This window comes from Vombatus ursinus, unplaced genomic scaffold (assembly GCF_900497805.2).
Source record: "Vombatus ursinus unplaced genomic scaffold, bare-nosed wombat genome assembly UNPS02014778.1, whole genome shotgun sequence".
Lineage (NCBI taxonomy): Eukaryota > Metazoa > Chordata > Mammalia > Diprotodontia > Vombatidae > Vombatus > Vombatus ursinus.
In genome coordinates this window covers 45,066,629-45,088,301 of record NW_020954556.1, presented here as the reverse complement: position 1 = coordinate 45,088,301, position 21,673 = coordinate 45,066,629, and the positions used below count along the sequence as shown (strand labels likewise).

Genomic DNA, 21,673 nt, shown 5'->3' with positions numbered 1-21,673 from the left:
CCCCTGGCTTCCTTTATGTATCAGCTAAAGTCCTACTTTCTGCAGGAAGCCTTTACTCTATGCTCCTTGATTTTAGAATCCTCTGAGAGTATGTCCAATTTACCATATGTGTGTATGTGTGTATGTGTGCATGTATAGGTACGTATATGTATACACACACACATACACGCCATCACGTTTATACATAGCTGTTTAAAGGTTGGCTCCCTCATTAGAGTGTAAACTCCTTGAGATCGGGACAGTGTTTTGCCTTTCCTTGTTGACTCATCACTGAGCACGCTGCCTGCCACACAGTAGGCTCTTAATGCTTACTTAAAGCTCGCTGTTCCAGCGACCTTGACCCGGACCACGACCCTCCGCACATGGGGCTGGGGGTGGGGCTTTTGCGAGGCTAGTAATCAAGCCCTCCATCCATCCCGGGCAAAGCAGGAAAACTCCGGATTTGAAATCGAGCAGTAAGGCCCTAGAGCACAAGGGAAACCGAACAGTTGGGCTTTGCACTCGGGGGACCTGGGTACAAATGATGACTATGACACCTTCTATCTACATTAATAGATATTACCCCCTTGACCTCAGTTTCCTCATCAATTTAAAAAAAAAAAAAAGGGCGTCAGGACCGGATAGGCCTCGAAATCCTTTTCAGCTGGACGACAGAAAAGCGGTTCCTGGCTCCTCCGGCCTCGTCCCTGCCTCGGGTCTCCGGAAGCTGCCCCTCCCGGTCTCCTCCAGGCCTCCCCTGGTTAACGTCCTCCATCCTTTTAGCCCCCCTCCCCCCACACCTCCCGCGGGGTGCCCCCTCCCCCCCCCCGTGCTCCTCTACCTCCCCTCCCCCCTTAGGTAACCCGGCCCGGCTGGGTCACGGTTAGGGCGGCGGCGGCTGCGCGGGGGGAGGGGGAGGGGGCGGGCGGCGGGCGTTATAAGCCGGAGAGGCCCGCGGGGCGGGGCTGGGCTGCGAGAGGAGCCGCTGTCATGGCCTACGCCAACCCCGTGGTAAGGTTGGGTCCGAGGCCGCTGCGGCCCGGACCGCCCTGGCCTTCCTCCTCCTCCTCCTCGGTACCCTCGACGCCCCCGCCGGCCCCCATCCGCCCCCTCCACGTTCAAAACCAACGGCGGGGTCCGCCCCACCCCCAGCCGCCCCCTCTTTGGGGCCCGACGGGAGGCGGGGGCAGGGGCATCGCCGCCTCCTCCAGGGCCCAGGCACCGGGGCTGCCCCGCGTCTCCTGAGCCGGGGACCCCGCCCCGGCCTGGCGGGCCTTGCCCGGGGGCTGGGCTGGCCCCGGGCCCTCCTGAGGTGGCCTTGCCCTAACTCCAAGACACATAACCTCCGGTGGAGACGGGCTGTAGAGCTGGAAGTGGGCCTCTTATTCCAACCCCTACATTTTACAGTGGAGGAAACTGAGCCCCCCACTTCCCGTGACTTGTCCAAGGTCACACAGTTAGCTGTGGCCCTTGTTCTGCTTGGCTCCAAAGGATGAGGGGGGCGGTCCTCTGGGCGAATTTTGTTGCAAGTCAGATTTTAGCTTGATGTCAAATAACATTTGGACGCACTGCCTCGGAAAAGCGGAATAGAGGTAATGGGCTCCCCCACCACTGGAGCCATCGAGCGCAGGTGGGCTGATCCCCCCCACCCCCCCGGGCCACCTGGTCCAGCCTCTTATTTTGGACAGGAAAGAGAGAAATTAAGTGAGCCGGCCGGGGTCCCACCAGCTGCTAGTGGCGCAGCTGGGATTTGAATTTAGGTTCTCGGGTTACAAATCCATTCGTGTTTCTGTTCCCATCACGAAGCAGGAGGGATTCCTGTCGAGGCATTTGTCAGACCGGGCGATCTTTGAACCCCCTTCCACCTCTGAGGGTCTATGAACATTGGGATACTGGAGAGAGTAATTACTCTTTAGGGAGTGCAGGTGATTGAGCTGTTGTTAAGGTATTAACTTGCAGGATTGGGAAGAATGTTCTGTAGAATCAAAATGTAAGCCCTTTCATCTCTACTTATAGCTTGGATAGTCGTGCTGTAATTTTTCCATTCTTAGTTTGCACATCTGGGATCTTGATGTTCTCTGCTCGTTTTTGTTGGAATGTGGCTATTTGGTTACAGATTGCTTTCTTATACCCCCGCCTCCCAACCCCAAAAGTGTGGTTGGTTGGTATCTTTAATTTCTGAGCATGGGGGAATTTGAGTAAATAATGGATAAGGGGGTGTAATAGTAGAATTTATAAAGATCTTTAAGGTTTGCAAAGCATTTTATAAAGAATGTCATTGGATCCTCACAATAACCCTGAGGGGTAGGTGGTATTATTACCCCTGTTTTACAGATGAAGAAACTGAGGCAGACAGTTAAGTGACTTGCCCAGTGCCATTTAGCCCAACTCCTTCATTTTACAGATGAGGAAATATATCCAGGCAGGTTGAGTGACTTGTTGGTGGTCACACAAATTGGTAATTGTCAGAGATAGGATTTAAACCCAGGTCCAGAACTCAAGAACTCTTTCCACAGTACCCCTTGGTTTACAAATAATGAGTTAATTTAAAGAGAAATAGGTTGTTAAGGCAGTTTAAATTTTAAAGGTTTAAAGAGTAATGAGTTGTTAAATACATATTTCAGTGCGTATTTCAAGTATGGCTCATGTATTTATTGTAATTTGTGTTAAGTGTTTATGGATGAAAATATAAGTATACCATCTATTCTGCTTTTTTAAAGTGATTAATTCTAATAGGTTATTGTTTCTGGGAGGGAAATAGTCATCAGCTGATTATGCTCTCTCTCCACGTCTGGTTCTAATAAAGGTATTGGATAGTGAAGTCAATGTAAGTTTTTTCTTAAGAGTCCTAGAAGGAAGGGCTCTGCTCAGTAAATATTCTGAATTAGGTCAGAATTATATTCTAACTGATTTTTTTTCTAGCCACTATTGCCTCAGAACCTTAGGGGAAAGTTTGAAGGTATTTTGGTTCTAAGGGCCTTCCTGGTCTTAAATGTAGTCAATTTAGATGGGTCTAACTAGGAAGTCTTTATCTGTTTTATTTCTTAGTAAATCTTTCTGGAGGGGAAGTTTGGTTGTTGTTGTTCATAGTCTTGTACGTACTGTATAAGTATTACTTTTTAAACATCCTAGGTACTATAGTATTTAGGATTGAAAATTCTGTAGGAGTATATGAGGGTGTTTCTGGAGTAGGGTAAAGGCTGTTAGAGAGTTTTATATTTTGGTTGGATTGTTAAGTAACTTAAAATGATACTTCCCATCTTGTCAGTGAGTGATTAGTGGCACCCAGAGTTGGCCAGTAATTAGCACCTTCTGGTTATAGGTGAGGAGTGCAACTTCTATTGTTCTGAAAGCCAGACTTTTAAAATACTGGATTTAGTGTTTATTTTTGCCCATTGAGCAACATGGTTTAATCTGTCCTTAGTGGTTCACATAAAATTCATATTATGACTTTAAAAAAAACTATCAAATTTTTTAGAATGGGTTTGTTAGGTTTCTTAGCTTTATTTATCAAGAAAGAAGTTTTGATAAGTTGAGTGATGGAGTCAGCAGACCTGGGTTGAAATCAGAAACCAGTTGTGTGATCTTAGATACCCTCTAGAGCCTTAGTTTTCTCATCCATAGAATGAGGAACATGGAGGAAAAACTCCAGCTTTGGAGTTTACAAGACCTGTGTTTAAGGCCTGTTTCTGACTCATACTGGTTGTGTGAACATGGGCAAGTCATTTGACCTGTACAACAAGTAACTCCAAAGGACCAGACATTTCAGAGAAATTTCTAATCTGTGTTGAAGAGAGTTTTCCAGTTTCTACACCAAGGAGTTTCCCCTTGATGATAAAATTGATCACTGGGACTGTTTCCTCCTTACCATCAGGGAGTTGTTTATGAGGAAGATGCTTTGAAAACCTTAAAGTACCATATAAATGTTTGTTGTCATTGCCACTTTAGTCTAATTTGTAGTGGTTCAGAATTTTGGGTCTTATGTGTGCTTTGGTATAGGATACTGACCCTGGCATTAACCTGTAATAGATGTTTGTTTTGCCTTTCTAGCTTGTGTGTGATAAAAATCCAATGGTGGGAACAGTATAGTTAATGTCTTATAAAATTTAAGAAAATTCTATTTGCCTTTTTGAGAAGTGAGCCATTAAATAGGTTTATTTCTAGATCACCTAAAATTCATTCCTCACTCTGTAGGAATAGGGAGGTTAAATATTTCGTGCATGCTGATGGCAACAATACCAGTACAACTCCACGGGATTATTGCACCATGCTTCAGTGAAGTCTTCCAACTAGGCCTTGCAGATAGCCGAATGACTGTATGTCTCTCTTGAGGCAGGGGCAATTTGTGTCAGGCTCATGGTATTGTTTAGGGTGAGGAGAGAGCTTAGTAAAAATCATTTTGTGGGCTTCTTTATCTCATGTTTAAGCTATGAGACAGGCTGAAGTTGTGTGTACTTTATTAAAGCTAAATAAATTCAAACCTGAGAATTAAAAATCCTAACAATTGTTTTTATTCAGCCCAAGCTCTACAGATCTGTCATTGAAGATGTGATTGAAGGGGTCCGTGAGCTATTTACAGAAGAAGGGATAGAAGAACAAGTTCTAAAAGACTTAAAGCAGGTTTGTAGCAGTAAAAAAAAAAGGATTTTTCCCACCTAGAGTTTCTTAGTCTAGAAAACTGATAACCAACTCAGTGCTCTGCATTGTAATTATTATTTATTATTTAAAATTACCACTTAGATATAGCTATTCATTTTGCTAACACTTGACAAAATATATTTAAAAAGCTAATTTTCAGTTGAAACAGATATCACAACTCTTTTTATTTTTTAAAAGAAAATTTTTCCCCCTCTCATAGCTGTGGGAGACAAAGGTGATGCAGTCTAAGGCAACAGAAGGTTTCTTCAGAAATAGCCACCCGGGCCCCCTCTTCACTCTTCAGTTGCCACATAATTTGCACCAAACAATGCAGACGTCAACAGGTTGGATATAGTTTGTGAAGGAGCATTGTAATTCAGGGTTACTGGGTTACATTTTTTTCTCAATTTAGATAAGTACTACCTGTCATTGGGGGATATTTGTACATTCAAGATAAAACTCATCTTCGAATGGACCAGGATAACAAAACTATTACATGTATACTCCAAAAGGGTAGATTGTACGGGCTGGAGCCTGTGGGGAATAGCACCTATGTCCCAAATCATGGAGGCTGACTTGGGGTTTGGTCAAAGAGTAATCTATCCTAGGAAACCATTGCTGTCAAGCTGCTTAAAGAAAGGGGTGTGTGTGTGTGTGTGTGATGCATGATGCATGTACCTATGTATGTGTATATGTAGGTACTTATGTACATGTATGTACACACACATATAGTTATAGATAGATAAAACATTTATTAAGGTCTTACTATGTGAAGTCCTGTGATAAGTGCCGGAATATGAATACAAGCAAAAAAGAAAGAATAAATGCTCATTCTATTTACTTGGAGTATCACTATTTATATACATAGACTGGAAGCAAAATAGGGAGTTAATGAAAATACAGAGAAAAGTCAGGCTATTTTGTTTTGTTTTGAATTCATAAAATAATTACTAGAAGTTGACCACATGAATTTTATCTTTATTCTGGACCTTTTGAATCTGTTCCTCTGCTGCTGAGGAAATGTTTCTCCATAATTATAGTGTATCTATTTAAATAATGTTGACTAGCTGCTAAAAGATAAAAATTGATATTGTTGCATCTGACTGAAAGGTTTTATTTAGTCTTCTTGGCTTTATTGTTTTTTTCTTTTCTTCATAGAACCTTTTTGTTTCTCTCAGCAAATACATAAACAAAATCACTTCAAAGGAAGAAAGCTAGAGTAGATGAGTATTTGCAAGAAATACACAGAGAATTAGGAATTAGGTGGTCAAAAGATCCTATAGTATCCTTATTACTCAGATATGTTAGTGCAAGAGTTTATAACCTGCAGTCCACAGATCCCATTTATGAATAGATTTGGGGGGGGGGGTCTGTGAACTTGGATAGGAAAAATAATTTCATCTTTATTTTCATTAACTTCTTTTTTTGTTTTTGTTTTTTTTTTTTTTGCTAGGCAGTGGGGTTAAATGATTTGCCCAGGGTCACATAGCTAGTAAGTGTCAAGTGTCTGAGGCCAGATTTGAACTTGTGTCCTCCTAATTCCAGGACTGGTGCTGTATCCACTGTGCTACCTAACTGCCCCATATTTTCACTAACTTTTAATTGAAATTATACATTTTTGTCAATTGCCATAGCAATTGCTTCTCATCTCACATCATGTAGATGTCTTTCCCCACTGTCTCTTCCTTCATCTTGTATCATATGAGGTGACCCTCCTTCTTACTTCTACATTCACTTTTAATCCTGTATCTGGTCATCTTCAGAAGATTGCTCCCCCCCCCAACAACAATCATCCTCACTCTCATTAATCTTCAGTCATTCCCTATCTATTGGTTTCACCTTTGCTTCTACAATGTCTCGCCATCCATAAAAAAACTCTCATTTGATCCAACCATTCCCACTGATTGTCATCTTATATCTCTCCTTCCTTTCATGGCTTAACTCTTTGAGAAAGCCATTTACAATTAGTGCCTCAATTTCCTCTGCACTCAGGCTTCTGACATCATCATTCAACCGAAAGTGCTTTTTCCAAAGTTACCAATGAGCTCATAATTGTCAAATTCAATGACTTCTTCAATCCTCATCCTTCTAAACCATCTGCAACCTTTGACACTCTTGATCACACTCTTCTTCTGGTTATTCTCTCTTCTCTCTGAGTTGTCATGACATTGTCTCCTAGTTCTCTTCCTACTTATCTCATCTAATTTTAGTCTATTTTGCTGGACTTCATCCAGGTCTTGCCCACTAACCCTTGGTATCCCCCCCTCCCAAGATATCGTCCTAGGATTCTTCTTCCTTTCTCTTGTGGAATCTCATCAACTTCTGTGGGTTTAATTATCTCTATGGAGATGATCGTCAGGTCTATGTATCCAGCTCCAAGCTTTCTCCTCGGCTCTAGTCTCACATGTTGGAAGGAGTACCCTTCCAAGGTATTCACAGATTTAGGGAATCAAGGAAATCACAGATTTCACAGAAATCACAGACCAGTTGCCCATTTGACATTTTGAACTAGATATACAGTAGACATCTCAAACCCAACATGTCTAAAATGGAACTTATCTCCATTCCTCTCTTCCAAACACATCTATTACTGTTACAGTCATCGCTCCTGTCTCTATCACCAGACTTGCAACCTTAGCATTATCCTTAACTTCTCATTCATCTTGCCTGTCTAATTCATTACCTCACCTGGTTGTTTCTGCCTTCCTAACATCTTTCATATGTGTCTGCTTCTCTCCATGCATACAGCTACCACTCTGGTGTAGGGCCTCACCACCTCGCACCTGAACCACTGCAGGAGCCTGCTGATGGGTCTGCTTGCCTCAAGTCTCTCTCCATGCCAGGTCACCTTACATTCAGTCAAATGAATGTTCCTAATGTGCTGGTCTGCCTATATTACCCTCTTCCACCTTACTCGGTTCTGCATTATCCCCAAGAACAAATATAAAATCCTTTCATTGGCTTTTAAAGCTGTTCACAACCTCGTTCTTCTCTGTCTTTCCAGTCCTCTTACATTTCATTCTCTTCTTCATACTCTGCAGTCTAGCGATACTGCTTTTCTTGCTGTTTCTCACACATGGCACTCTGTCTTCCAATTTTGTGCTTTTCATTGACTGTCTCGGATGAACAATCTCCCTTCTGGCTTCCTTCAAGACTTACCTTAAATCCCACCTCCTGCAAGAGGGTTGGTTTCCCTGCCTGCTAGAACTATCCCAATGTTGATCATCTCTAATTTATATTGTATACAGCTTGTTTCTACATAGTTTTTTGCATGTTGCCTCTCCTACTCATCTATGAACTCCATGAGAACATGGACTATCTTTTGTCTTTCTTTGTATCCTACAGTGCCTGGCATGTAGTATGTGCTTTAATAAATGCTTGTTGTTTGTGATTTTGAATGCAGGCAATGAAGCATTTTTCTAAGGAGTCTTCAGGTTTCACTGCACTGACAAAAGGGGTCCACCACATACAATTCCCCCACCCCCCAGCTTTAGTGGATCTGTGATTTCCTTGATATGGAAATTTCTTCCAGTAATGAAGTAGCAGCTCGTTCATGTCTTCTTATCCTGGTTGACTCTTGTCCATGTTCTTTTGTAAATCCTTCAAAGAGTCTGCTAAATGTGTTAGGAACCTATCTCTCAAAGTCATAGTCAATAAACATTTATTAAGTAGTTACCATGTGCCAGGCACTCTGCTCAGCACTGGAGATACAAAGAAAGTCATAAGACATTGCCTGCTCTCAACAATGGTCTATTTCTTGATGTTGATACCAGAAGAACACACAGCCCATGTGTCTACCTCTTGCTTTTGTGGGGCCCAGCTTTTTTTTGTTTTTTCAGTCATATATTTCTTCATTGGTGATATGTTACAGCCTGTTCATGCCTACCACATGCCTTTCTGTTACCTTTTGGTTGACATTCAACAAAGCTATCATATTCCTTGGCTCTCAGCCTTGTAGTATCACCAGAAGAATGGTATTGTTAAAAAGATGAGAAACTTGGGTATAGAGGTAGGTCCCTGGCATCTTTACTGGATCCTCCAAAGCATTTACAGGAGAGTAGGGACAGGAGTCAAACAGGATGGGAAACCACAGTCGTCCTCATTGCAAGGAATACTTATATCAAGAAAATCACAGCTGCACTAAAGTATCAGAGTAATTATGATGTTGTGGGATCATTGACCACCTAATCTCCAATTTTCTGTGTTAAAAGCACTGGAAAATGTCTCAAAGTTCCTCAGACCTGCTCTTCCCCACCTGCTTATCTTTGGGCCCAGCAAATTGTCCATTTGCAGTGTCTATTAAAAATATATGAACTGATGGACCAATTCTATAGATTGTCCAAATTATGGTATACAGTTGGGTGGATAATAGGCTTTTAAAAACTTTTGGGTAATTGTGAACCTTGTAGTAGGAATACCATCTGTTTTATATAGGTAGGAATGGTTGCATCATAAGGCAGTGGGGAGGCCATTATTAGCATCATTGCTTTGACTTCCTTGCCTTTGAGGCATAAAAGGCCCAACCTATAGGGAATAATTTATTTAAGGTTTTAGTGGAAATTCCATTGCTTCATGGCTATGTCTTATTAGATCTAGCATGACTATTTGCTGTGGTGAATATGGAGGTAGAAGAGAGTATCCATTTTATTTGGATTACTGTCCTTTTTTTTTTTAAACTTAAATTGCATCCTTTTTATCTTTTTAATAGTAAAATCACTTTTATTACACTTTATTGTACAGGATTGTCTTGTTGCATTTTAAACTTGCATCTGAATCATTGCCCTCTCCTGAGGTATGCTTGGCCCAGAATGATTTTTTACATTCTGAGCCTTGAAATAAGTGTCCTCTGCAAACAAGAGCATCTGGATGACATTGCCTCAGTATAGAGAATCTTGTGATTTGGACTCTGTAATAGACGTGTCCCATGATGGCAAACCCTTGCTGATGAGCATTGGTCTCCCAGTTTTTTGGTCTACTTAATATTTGTAATCAGAGGGTTTTTGAACAAAGTTATTTCCATTCTTTCAGATTTCAAGGCTTCTTGCATGATTTAAAAAAATTTATTGATCTTTTATTTTTACGTTGTCTGAATTTTTCCTGTATACCTGTCTTTTCCCTTCTCCCCTCTCCCAGAGAGCCATTCCCTATAAAAGAATTTTGAAGCTTGTATGATTTTGATATACGTGTGGGAGACATCTGGTTGGAAGACAACCTTAAAGGTGATATTTTGTGCTACCAAATAAAATGCTTTTTCATAGTCAAATGATGAACAGAAAGACCTTGTATTTTCTACTCCTTTCTATCAATTGTGTGCCTGAAAAGATTTTTTTTTTAATATTGTCTTGAAAGTCTGTGTTCTCTTCTTATACCTTCATCAAGGATGCCATTGATGTATATGTAGGCTTTTAAACCTCTGGGCTGGTAGTTATTAAAATTCTCTTGATATACATTTTTGGGTGTTGATAAAATCTTGAATTTTTACCAAAACCTTTGGTTTCCTCCCCTCTTCCAGATGCCTTGAGAACCAATCCCTCTGGGGCTTCAAAATTGTGGTTCCACGTACCACCCCCCCAACCCCAACAACCTCCCCCCCCCAGCTGCTTCTTCAGAGACTTGGCCTAGTCAAGCAGTTCTTTGTATTTTGTGCCATTTCTGCTTCCTGATCTGCCATGCTTGAAACACTCATGTTCTAATTTTTTTTGGTCTGTTTTCCTATCATTGTCATTGTATTATTGTAAATGAATACATAACCTATAGACTGGCTTGGGTCAAAATGGAAAAAAAAATAGAAAGTAGACATTTTTTTTTCATAGTGTGTTAGCACTGTTTCCTGCCATAGAATGAAAGGATTTTAAAAGGATTGTGTGTAAATATACCCACAACTGAGTCTTTGGTTTAGGGAATGCTTAGATGAGAGAATTCCCTGCACTTTCTCTGTGACTTATGTTGCTTAGATTGTTTTCTGTCTTTGGATGTTGTCCAGAGCCCTGAGAGGATAAGGGACTTGCTCAGGGCCACACAGAAAGTATATGTCAAAGATGGGTCTTCAACTCATGTCCTTCTGACTTCAAAACCTAGCACTCTATCTATGCTACGCTGCTTCTCCGTGTTTTGAGTGATAGGGGTTATAAATGTAGAAGCTGTGACCAGGACTAAGTCTGGGCACCTTGGCAAGGTTAAAGGATGAGGCCTTTGTTTGGGACTTTGATTATGGGGGCATCATGGGGCAGTAGGTGCTAATAGTGCTGAATTTGGAGTCAGAGGACCTGTATTTGAATGCGGACTCTGCCATTTTCCTTGTGTAGTTTTGATCTGGTCACTTGGTTTCTCTGAGTCATTTTCCTCCTGTAAAATGAAATGGTTGGACTAAATGCATGGTCCTTAAGGATTTTTTTTTCCAGCTATAAATTTGTCTCCTTGATAGGTGTGAACATTTTCATTGACTGAATTCTGGCATTTAGGGGATGATTTGCTTTCATCAGGCCCTGTTGTATATCTGAGCTACCTAGGTCTCTAAAGAGAATCAGGCAGACTTGTTGCAGTCAGTTAGATTTAAGGAAAATGGAGACAGACTGGAAAGTAGACTTTGAACCTGGGAAGTTACAAGCTTTGCCTTGGTATGGTTTTGGAGGGGTCTACCTATTTCTCCTCCCCTCTTCTTCCATGCCCAGAGTGGGCAGCCATGGAGATGGCAGAGCCTCCCATCTTGAGAGATGGCAGCAACTGAGGGCAGTAGTGTAGTGGCAAGAACTGCTGGACCTAGAAATGGACAGATATTAGTGGGACATGGGCCCCAGAGGTGGCAGCCATCTAGAAGAGAACTCCATGAGCTGGGCATGCCAGCCTATGATATGTTGGGGAAGGGTTGGAGTTTGTGCTCAACCTCCTAGAGAGGAGGGGGGATTTTGAATGGAGCTGAGTTCTTGAACTTGTCTTCCTGGGGAGAAGAGGTAGAACCACATGATTTCTATTCCCACCATGAGCTTTTGGCCTGTGTTGGCTCAGTGGGTGAGGACTTGACTTCCACTTGCGCACAAATGCTTTTCCCTTACAGAATAGGATGAAGCTATTAGACTTGAGGACTGTTGGGTGCTTCGAGAAAGATGGGACTTATAAGAAGGGAAAGAAGAAATGTCTTCAATTGTTCTGTGTTAGATAGGGTTACTGTAGAGCCTTTGTTTTACATTCTTTCTGTGGGATGAAATAAATGCTGGCCTATTATCTGAAATGTTATTAGCTGGGTGCTATGTATAGGAGCTGACTGAGGGCACTTTCCCCTACATTTGTAGTCACTGAGAAACGAACTATATTCTGAGCATCCTTGGGCAGGTTTAGATGGGAACAAAGTGAGCCAGACTTAGTCTGTATAAACTTGGAGCTTAGAAGCCGGTACCATTCTTATTAACTAGTTGTGTCTTTTACTATCCAAGTCACTAGGTTTGTGAAATGGAGTCATTTTTGTTCTCTTGTAAACTGACGGTATTTCTATTTGAACTTTATCTGTTTTATCATCCTACCCTATTTCCCTTTTTAATTTAAAGCATTAGCTTGTGAAACAGATTTTAGTTTTTATTTACCTTTTGAAGATTTTTGACCCCGAAGGAAAGGGAAAGTACATTTATCATTACCGTAACCCTATTTTATCTCAAAGTCACATTCTGGAACAATTCTACAATTCTCTGTTCTTGTGAGTAGAGATTGCAGTACTCCAATTTTGCCACAAGATGGTAATATTACCAGTGATTAAGATCTGGGGAAAAAAAAAGAGTCCTGCAACTAGCACAAGTATTACTAGTCCTCATTCAATTCTCTATTTGGATTCTAAACTCCAGATGTTAGAATAATAGAAATAATTACATATAAGACAAGGAGATTTTCTTCCTCTTCTCCATTTTTAATGAAGTAGTTCAAGGCAAAGAAACAATTTAGACTGTATTTGTAGAGTGCAAATTTAGTCTTGTTTTTATACCTTTTTATCTTCAGCCCTCTTACAAGTGAGACTCCTAAATAAATAGTCTTATAAATTTGAGATGCCTCTTAATTACAGTACCCCATCTTTCTGAGGGGTCTGATTTTTTTTTTTTTGGTCTTCTTTTCAAAGCCTTGATTAATTAGGATTTGTATAGAATTCCTTCAGATGAAATCATGTTCTCCCAGTGGCTCCTCACTACCTTGGGTGTCAAGCTCAAATGGAATTTACAGAAGAAAAAAAAAATCGCTTTTGTATGAGAGGTGTGGGTCCTCTTCCAACCCCTCCCTTAAAAAATAGTTCACCATTCTTCTAACACAGATTAATGATTAGATTGGTGGAGCTATCATGGAGCTACCTTTTCTCCTTCTTTCAAAAGTTTTTGAATTTTGGCTGAACGTCTTGACAAGATAGATGACCCTGATTAGACCATCAGAACCACTTAGTGGGTTCTGTCATTTTCTGATTCAGTGGTCTTGAATCCCAGATCTTTACTGCCATCCTGAGATACCTGTAGCTCCAAACACCTGTTCAATTCTTTGTCCCTCTTTTCTTCTGCCAACATGCCCAAATGTGCCTTTATGTGAGAAAAGGGAAAATTGAAAAATGTGAAAATAGCACAAATGATAAAAATACTACCAAGAACAACTAGCCCCCCAGATTATTGGACATCCCATTTCTTCTTGACCTCCATATGTGATTGCTCCTCTAGTTTTTGACCTTTTGGGAATAGCTTCTTTTGATAAGTGGTTTCTTATTAGCATGAGATGTTCAAAACCCAGTGACCCACAGGGTCACAGCATGTTAGCTCATCTGATGTAACCCCTGTATGTTACAGGTAAGAAAGTGGAGGCCCAGAGAAGGCTACGTGACTCCTCCCACGTCACCTAAGGAGTCCGGGGGACTCAGATTTTCAGACTTCAAGTGTAATATGCTTTCTAACACACTGTGTTCTGAAAGAAAACGTGCTATGACCCTTATGTTATTTTACAAAATAAAGAAGCTATACTTCTACAATATGAAATTGATCCAAATTTTAAGTAAAATTAAAAAAAAAATTTCTGTAGAAGCACACATAATTATAAGTGGAGGTCAGGCCTATTGTGTTCTAACACTTATCTTTAATATGTTCCACAGAACTCATTTCACTAACTTCTGGGATAAATTTGGTGTCAGAATTAAATAGCTAGTTCTCTAGGCTTTGAGAAATTGCATTGTAAAATCAAACAATTAATTAAATGGTCTTATTTCGTGGGATGTAAACTTTTATTAACATAGTTATCTTGGCTCCTTTAAATACATGTCCTTCAGGATTCCTTGGATGATATCTAAGATGGAAAGATTTTTTTCCCTGAGGAAACTTGACTATATCAGTTATTGGAACTGGTATAATCAGATTTTGCTTTCCTGTCAAGCAACGACTTTAGCTATACTGCTCAAGTTGGGGCCACTTCAAGTAATTAATATGATGTCATTGTGATCCTTCACTCCAGTTCTGACACTTGAATGTTTCTAATGGAGTGTTAATGGCGAAACTGGAGATGAACTGAGAGTAAAAATAATTTTGTGCTTCATTAACCACCAGTCTTTGCTGTTTCACTTCTGTGGTTTTTTTTTTTTTTTAAATAATGGCAACGGAGTCTGTTAATCTCTTGAGAGAGATTTCATGTGTTAAGTAATGTCTTTTGTAGATAATTTATTCAAAAACGGGTCTTTCAGGTGTTTTCTTTGAATAGTTGTTTGAGATGAAAGACAAATCCACGTATGTAGAGCGCTTTCAAGAGTGTAACATGTGCAAAGTGCTTTAGGTATATTTTCACTGAACCTTGTGAGGTAGGTACTGTAGATATTACCTCCATTTTGTAGATGAGAAACTGAGATTAGGTGACTTGCTCCTTATGGTCATATTGGTACTAAGTTTTGGAGGTAAAATTAAAATCCAGGTCTTTTTTAAAAAAAAAAAAGTTTATATTGATGCCTTTAAAAAAAATCATCATAGTTTCCTCTAACTTTCTTCTCCCTATCAGAAAACTGTCATCCCGTACTAAAAATCCTATTTTAAAGACAAAAAAGGAGAAAAAAATCAGTGTGATGAATTTATCAAAGTCTTAATGTGCAATGTACAACACTTGTTGACCTCCCATCTTATCTCTTCTTTCGTTGTACTTTATAATTTTACATTTCCCTTTTTTTTTTGGCATTTTAACCATTTACATTGTTATCATTCTGTATACACACACACACACACACACACACACACATTTTTTTTCTTGGCTTCACTTACTTCAATATGTAGACTTTTCCATACTCTGTATTCATCACATTTGTCATTTTTTACAACACAGTAATATTACATTACATTTATAAACACTAATTTAGTTATTTACTAGTTGTTGAACGTTGACTTTGTTTCCATTTCTTTGCTATCACAAAAAGTGCTACCATAAATATTTTGGTGTACGTGGGGATTTTCTTATTAATGGCCTCCTTGGGGAATAAGTCTAAGAAATCGAATCTCTGGGTCAAAGGGTAAGGACATTTTAGTCACTCTGTTTGCATAATTCAAGTTAGCTTTCCGAAATGGTTTGTCCAGTTCCATAGCTCACTTAATAAGGCATTAGTGTACCTATCTTCCCACAAACCCTTCCGACATTGACTAGTCCTGTATTTTGTCATATTTGCCAATTTGTTGGGTGTGAGGAGAAATGTCAGGGTTGTTTCTCATTTCTTTTATTTGTGATTTGGTGCTTCTTTTTGTATGATTGTTAATAGGTTGCAATTCTTTTGAGAACTGTTTGTTCATGTTCTTTGACAACTTATCTATTAGGAAATGGTTTTTGGTTATGAATGTGTTAATTATTTATAGATACCAAACCCTTATCAGAGAAATTTGATACAAAAATTTATTCCCATTAGACTGCTTCCCTTTTAATTCTCCGTGCATTAATTTTGTTTTTGCAGAAGTTTTTCTGTTTCATGTAATTAAAGTTACCTGTTTTATCTTTATTTTCTCTCATTACCTCAATTCCTTGTTTGGTTAAACATTTCTTCTAACTATAGCTCTGATGTATATACATACAGATAGCTAGGAGGTGCAATAAATAGAGCACTGGGCCTCTTCCTCAGGAAGTCTTGAGTTCAAATTTGGCCTTAGAAATGTAATAGCTGTGTGACCCTGGGCAAGTCACTTTACCACTGTTTACTTCAGTTTCTTCATCTGTAAAGTGAGGATAATAATAGCACCTCCCCCCCCCCCCCGGGTTGTTGTGAGAATCAAGTGAGATAATATATGTCAAGTGCTTAGCACAGAGCCTGGCACATAGTAGGACCTATATAAATGTTAGCTGCTGTTGTGGTTATTGTTAATCACTAGAAAGAGAGATGGGTTACATATAATGAGAACAAGGGACAACAGAACAGTGCAAGTGTTGTCCATACTGTTATTGAAATATTACAAAAGCTAGAAGTAGGCCTGAAGGCATTTGGGTAGATCCTCTGAGAAGCATTTGGCGAGATCATGGAGGACTCACATAGGATATGAAAGCAGAGATGGGATATGTTCTCTCTCCCTCCTTGCTTGTATAGATGTCTACGTTAGCACCCTGATTTGAGATGACTTGCCTTCCCCACCCCCAGGGTATTCTTATTCCCCTCTCTTTCCATTGTTTTCTTAAGATCATCAAGAATGGGTTCCAGAGCTTGTTTAATTGGACCCTCTCTATTGCTGCTCAGAACTCCTGAACTCAAGCAGTCCAACCAACCTCAACCTCCCCAGGAGCAGGGACTACAGGCATACGCACAGCTTGTGTATTTCTAAAGGACAGCATTTTCTGAAAAATTGGAACAATTCTTTTCTTTCTGGATGTTACAAAAAAGTTTCATTGCAAAGCTTTTATCTGAAGTTGTTTTGAAAAAGGAAATATAGCTTAAGATCAAAATTCCTTTTGGTGGCAGGCAGTTTTTTGTTTATGTTGCTTGAGGAGGTGAATAATGATGTAGTAATCCCATAATAGGAAACTATAATTAGTAATTTTGTTAAATATTTCAGTTAATGCTAACATTTTGTAACATTTATTTTGTTTTCATGCAGCATCTTTAGTTATTCCTGCTGGGAGAACTATTCCAAATTTCACTACTACAGAACTGGTATGTAAGTGTATATTCCCTGAACACTTCTTGAATATTGGTGAAGAATTTATCCATGTCTTTGACTATTTCTGTGTTCCTGTCAGCATTTAAAATAGTTTTTATTTTGTTTATTCTCTCTTTTTTCAAGTTAGGGATATGGTAATACTGAGATTGGGTAGAAAGGAATGTGAGTGCCATGATGTAGGTGCTAAACTACACTGGGAATATTTGGTAACTTTTGTTGGCATTTTTGCTGACTTTTCCAATGTTCCCCCCCAAGGTACTTAGCATCTGCCAAGCTTGAAACTACCAGGGCACAGGGTTAGGATGTCTTAGAGCTATTATATGTTAGTTGAAAAACTGGAATTATAATAGCATAAATGTCTGGTTCTGTTGAGATTGCAATTGATAAGGCCTAAATAAAAATTTTGAAGCTGAGACTTCCTGTGGGTTTTTTTTTTTTACAACTATGCTTATATATAACAATTTCCTTTTCTCTTGCATTTAAATGGAATATCCTGGCTATACTTTTGTAGCTTAATCAAACAGCTTAAAACACCTCCATTTTTTCCTTATAAAATAAGAATTTGAAACAGATTATAAGAAAATCACAGTCCATGAAGAAAATCGAATGCTTTGTCATGAGGTTGGAGATACTAGAACCAGTTCTTCTTGGGCTTATTTTTATAGGTCTACCTTGCATAACACAAATTTGTGTTTTCATACTCTTTTGATTTGTGGGCTAGCTTTTGAAGGGCAAAAGCTCTATAGAGTAGCCACTTAATTCCCACTTATTTCAGTACTACCCAAAGATGGACCTGTAGAGCTTGCTTATAACCCTTGGTGGTCCTAGGATTTGCTTTAAGAATTATCGGGCAAAAAAGACTGAGTTTTAAAAATAAGGCTTGGCATTTTTTGACTTTGCCAGGATACCAGTAACATGAGTAGATCAAAGCGGCAAGATCTGTACCTAGGTTAGCTTTATGGTCTCCTATTTGAAAGCAGCTTCATTCAGAGGACTCATTCCTAATGAAGTTCCATGGTATCTGAACTTTTATCAGGGGAGAGGGACAAAGGTGGGGATAAAATGTACTTTTGCTTAACTTCATGTGATGAAATTTTCACATCTAGGGCACCTCAAATTCCAGTGCAAATTATAGCCTTCCTTCTGGTATTGGTTATCCCATTCATGTACCAGCAGGAGTGACTCTGCAAACAGCATCTGGTGAGAGCAAACTTTTAAGAATGTTTTTGTTTGGAACAGTGGTTTTAGCTGATCAATTATGTATAATAATAGCAACTAGTGTAAGTGCTTTAAGGTTTGCAAAGTGCTTTACATAAGCCATGGTATTTGGTCCTTACACAAACCCTGTGTTGTGGGTACCATTATTATCTCCATTTTACAGATGAGAAAACTGAAGCAGATAGAGGTTAAGTGATTTGTTCAGAGTCCCACAACTATTATGTGTCTGACTCATAAGTCAAACACTGTATCCATGTAGCTGTTAGGTAATTAGGTCAAATACATCTATAAAATGTGTAACAAAAGTTATAAACTATTAAAAAAAACAAACAAACAACTTGGTGTCCCTCTAGTTTTATTCCCTATATGAAGTGGATGTATCCTCACTCATTAACACAATTTGGTTTTCTAGAAAAGGCTTTCAGCAAGACAGAAAGAAAATATGGTTGACCCCTCAACTTCTCTTCAGTTCTACCAATATGCTTCCCTAGGTTTGGCTTATTAAAAAAAAAAAGGCATCTTTCCTGGTGCTGGGACCAGTCATCAAGGTATTTCAGCCCACACATCAGGATTGCTAGAATTTTAGTGAAATTCTCATATAGCACAGCATAGTCTTTGCTTTCAGTCTTGGGACCTCCAGAAAGTGAGGTGCTAGCTCACTTTTGTCTTATCCATATAACCCACTTTTGTTTATGGGCTTAAACTATTGACTTAAAGATTGGTTGTGCTTCTATGTGAGTTTATTTATTTTGGTATATAGGAACTCTACCATCTATTGCATCTTAAATTAACCTTAAAACAAAAGCTAGATACCTTTTTACAGTATAATTACAGTGTTCCACGGGTTTGGGCATCTGTGTTTCAAAAGATCCCTGATTTTAAGGATAGGTGTTTCTTTTGCTGATGGAGGTTGTAACTCCTCATTGCCAAAGTGAAATTATTTTCCTGTAGCTAACTATATACATGAAAAAGAAATTAGCCTAAAAAGTATGTATTAGTTCCTTTCCTCAATAAGAGATTATTATGATTATCATAGATTTAAAGCTGCAAGTTGTCTTTGAGGTTATCTAGTCCAATTTTCCCACTTAACAGATATGGAAACAGGTCAAGAGAGGTGAGCTCATTTTGCTTAATTGTCCAGCAAGTCTAAGTCTAAGGGCCATGATTAGAACCTTGGTCTCTTGACTCCAAATCCAGGATTCCTTCCATTGCATGAGACTAGCTCTACTGGAGCAGATGTTTTGAATTCTACCATTCTTGGTGATTCAAGGAAGAATACAGCATGGTATAAGCTAGAATGTAGTAGAATTCGAGCTCCCAGAGGGTAGGTACTGTCACTTTTTCTTTTAATCTCCAATCTTTACCCCAGTGCCATGAATATAGATGCTTAATAAATGGTAAATAGTGTGGTAGAGGAAACATTGAAATGGAATCAGGGGACCTGCATTTGAGTCCTGGCTATCACACTTACTTGTTGTGTGACCTTGGGCAAATTGTTTAACCTTTCTTGGCCTTATTTTCCTCATCTCCAAAGTTCAAGGTTGGACGACATCTCCTACTGCCCTTTTCTACCTCTAAAAGCCTGTGATTCTATTGATAATCTTTGGGGGAGACAGAGAATTTGATATGCTCCAAAAGTTTTAAAACTCTTATTGACTATATGACCTGTCCTTTTAATTACCTTAGAACTAAGATCTACATGGTATCTTGAATAATGGAAAATGTGAAAAAAGCAGTTATTTTATACAATTAGGTTAATTGAAACCCAGATTTGTACAGGTACGTTGTAACATTGTGTCCACCTGCCTTAAGTACTGATTGGGAAGGATGTAGCATTGTCAGCTTTCAAATATCACAATATAAAATATGCTTCATAAGCTAAGAACATTTTTTTTTCTTTTGGTCTAGAGATGAGATTCCTTTGATAGGAGCTCCACCCCCCCAACTTATTCTACCAATGCACACCAGCAATTGTTCTGTAATGTTATAGTTTGAGAATTGCCTGGGGCATTGAGAGGTTAAGTGACTTTTCCACCAGGGTCACACAAGTCGGACTTGAACTCAGGTTGTATTTACTCTAAGACCGACTGTATCTACTATGCCAATGTAGGGATTTGTTTTGCTCGATTAATACCTATTTGTGATGGGTCTTGTTTTTGTTTTTTCAGTGGAGAGGAAGAGATAGAAAATACAGATCTGAAATAAAATTGAATTTTAAAAAAGAGTATTAGGGTTTAATTATATCTTTTTATTTTGTTTGTCAGGACATCTTTATAAAGTGAATGTGCCTGTTATGGTAACACAGAGCCCTGGAGGAGCAAGTATCCTTCAGCATCCAATTCAGCAGATATTTCAGCAGCTCGGGCAACCTTCCCTAATACAGGCCAGTCTTACACAGCTGAACCCATCCTCTGTTCAGTCAGCTACCGAAAAATCACAGAGACTGGAAACTGTGCTCCCACAGCCCACAGCCCTTCATCTTGGGCCAGTGGAAAGAAAGCATTTAGAGAACTTCGCCACCAATGAGACTCTTGCACAGCCACCTGTGGGAAATGAACACAAAACCACACCTGAGCTTCTGTTAAGTCAGCAGCCTAATTCCTTGGAATGCCCCCAGTATATGAATCTCCCAGGTGCTGTATTTACTCCACAGGCCTCTCAAACAGGTTCTAATGGGGAGCCAGTGGTCAGTGTTTCAGGTAGTATGATTCAGACTCGGTACAGCGAACAACTTTCCTCGGGCCCTCAGGACTCTTTTCACCAGCAGTCTGATGTGGAGGCGCTTGTTCTCAAGAACAGGATGGGTGAAAATGGTGCCCTAAAGCAGCCTCGAAGCCTAGAAGAGCCTTGCAGCCTTCCTGCCTTAGAAGAGGTAATAATACCTTTGATGTTCTGGGCTTCATTTCCTCATCTAGCAAATGAAGGGGTGGGACTTGATAATTTCTAAGGTTCTTCTGGCCCTAAATCTGTGATCCTAGAAGTTGAGATTCTTATGTTTTTGAAGTCACAAGGTCAACTCAAATTGAGTGTTTAGGTGAGATCACTTCCTTGAAGTTGTACTTAGGATCACTTTCATTTTTTATGTTTGATATTCAGAATTTCCTATCTGTGTAATAACTAACATTTATTACAGTACTTCAGGGTTTGCTATATGCTTTATATAGACTATCTAATTTGAACCTCACATTGAGTGAAGTAGATACCACTGGTATTATCCTTGTTTGATAGATTTAGAGAAGTTAAGTGACTTATTAATGGTCCCATAGCTGGTGAGTGATAGAAGTGCTTTGCGTAGTGCCCGGCACATAGTAGGTGCTTAAAAAAAAGTTTGTCTCTCCAAGGTAGGAGATGAATCCAGGTCTATCTGATGTAAAGTCTTATCTATCCATGATACCACATTGCCTGATACCTTATGTCACGCTAAAAACTTGACTGATTATGATACAACCTTGGTTGAAGAAAATGTATTTTTGCTAGGGAGATAGATTTAAGCCTCATGACTGTGTCTTGAATGAGGCTTGAATCTATTACCCTTCCTTCCATGATTTTCTGCTTTAGAAATTGGCAAGGTCACAAAAGGTAATGAAACTACTATTCCAAACTGGTATTTTAGATCATGATGATGAACATATCAAGATTTTGTGGAATAAATCCATAATTCTTTTCCTTCTCACTGTAACTATTCTTTCCCAGATCCCAGGTGAAAGTGCTCTATT

General features: G+C 39.5%; 1 protein-coding gene across 1 annotated transcript in view; it reads left to right on the top strand.

The window, feature by feature from the left end:
- The first annotated feature begins 937 nt into the window (after window positions 1–937).
- GTF2A1L (general transcription factor IIA subunit 1 like) overlaps window positions 938–21,673 on the top strand; it is a 45,226-nt gene continuing 24,490 nt past the window's right edge. The window contains exons 1-6 of the mRNA XM_027865156.1: window positions 938–990; window positions 4,498–4,599; window positions 4,838–4,961; window positions 16,677–16,732; window positions 17,846–17,939; window positions 20,222–20,829. Of these exons, the coding sequence (XP_027720957.1) occupies window positions 970–990; window positions 4,498–4,599; window positions 4,838–4,961; window positions 16,677–16,732; window positions 17,846–17,939; window positions 20,222–20,829 (1,005 nt within the window). The 5' untranslated portion in view covers window positions 938–969. The remainder of the gene's footprint in view (window positions 991–4,497; window positions 4,600–4,837; window positions 4,962–16,676; window positions 16,733–17,845; window positions 17,940–20,221; window positions 20,830–21,673) is intronic.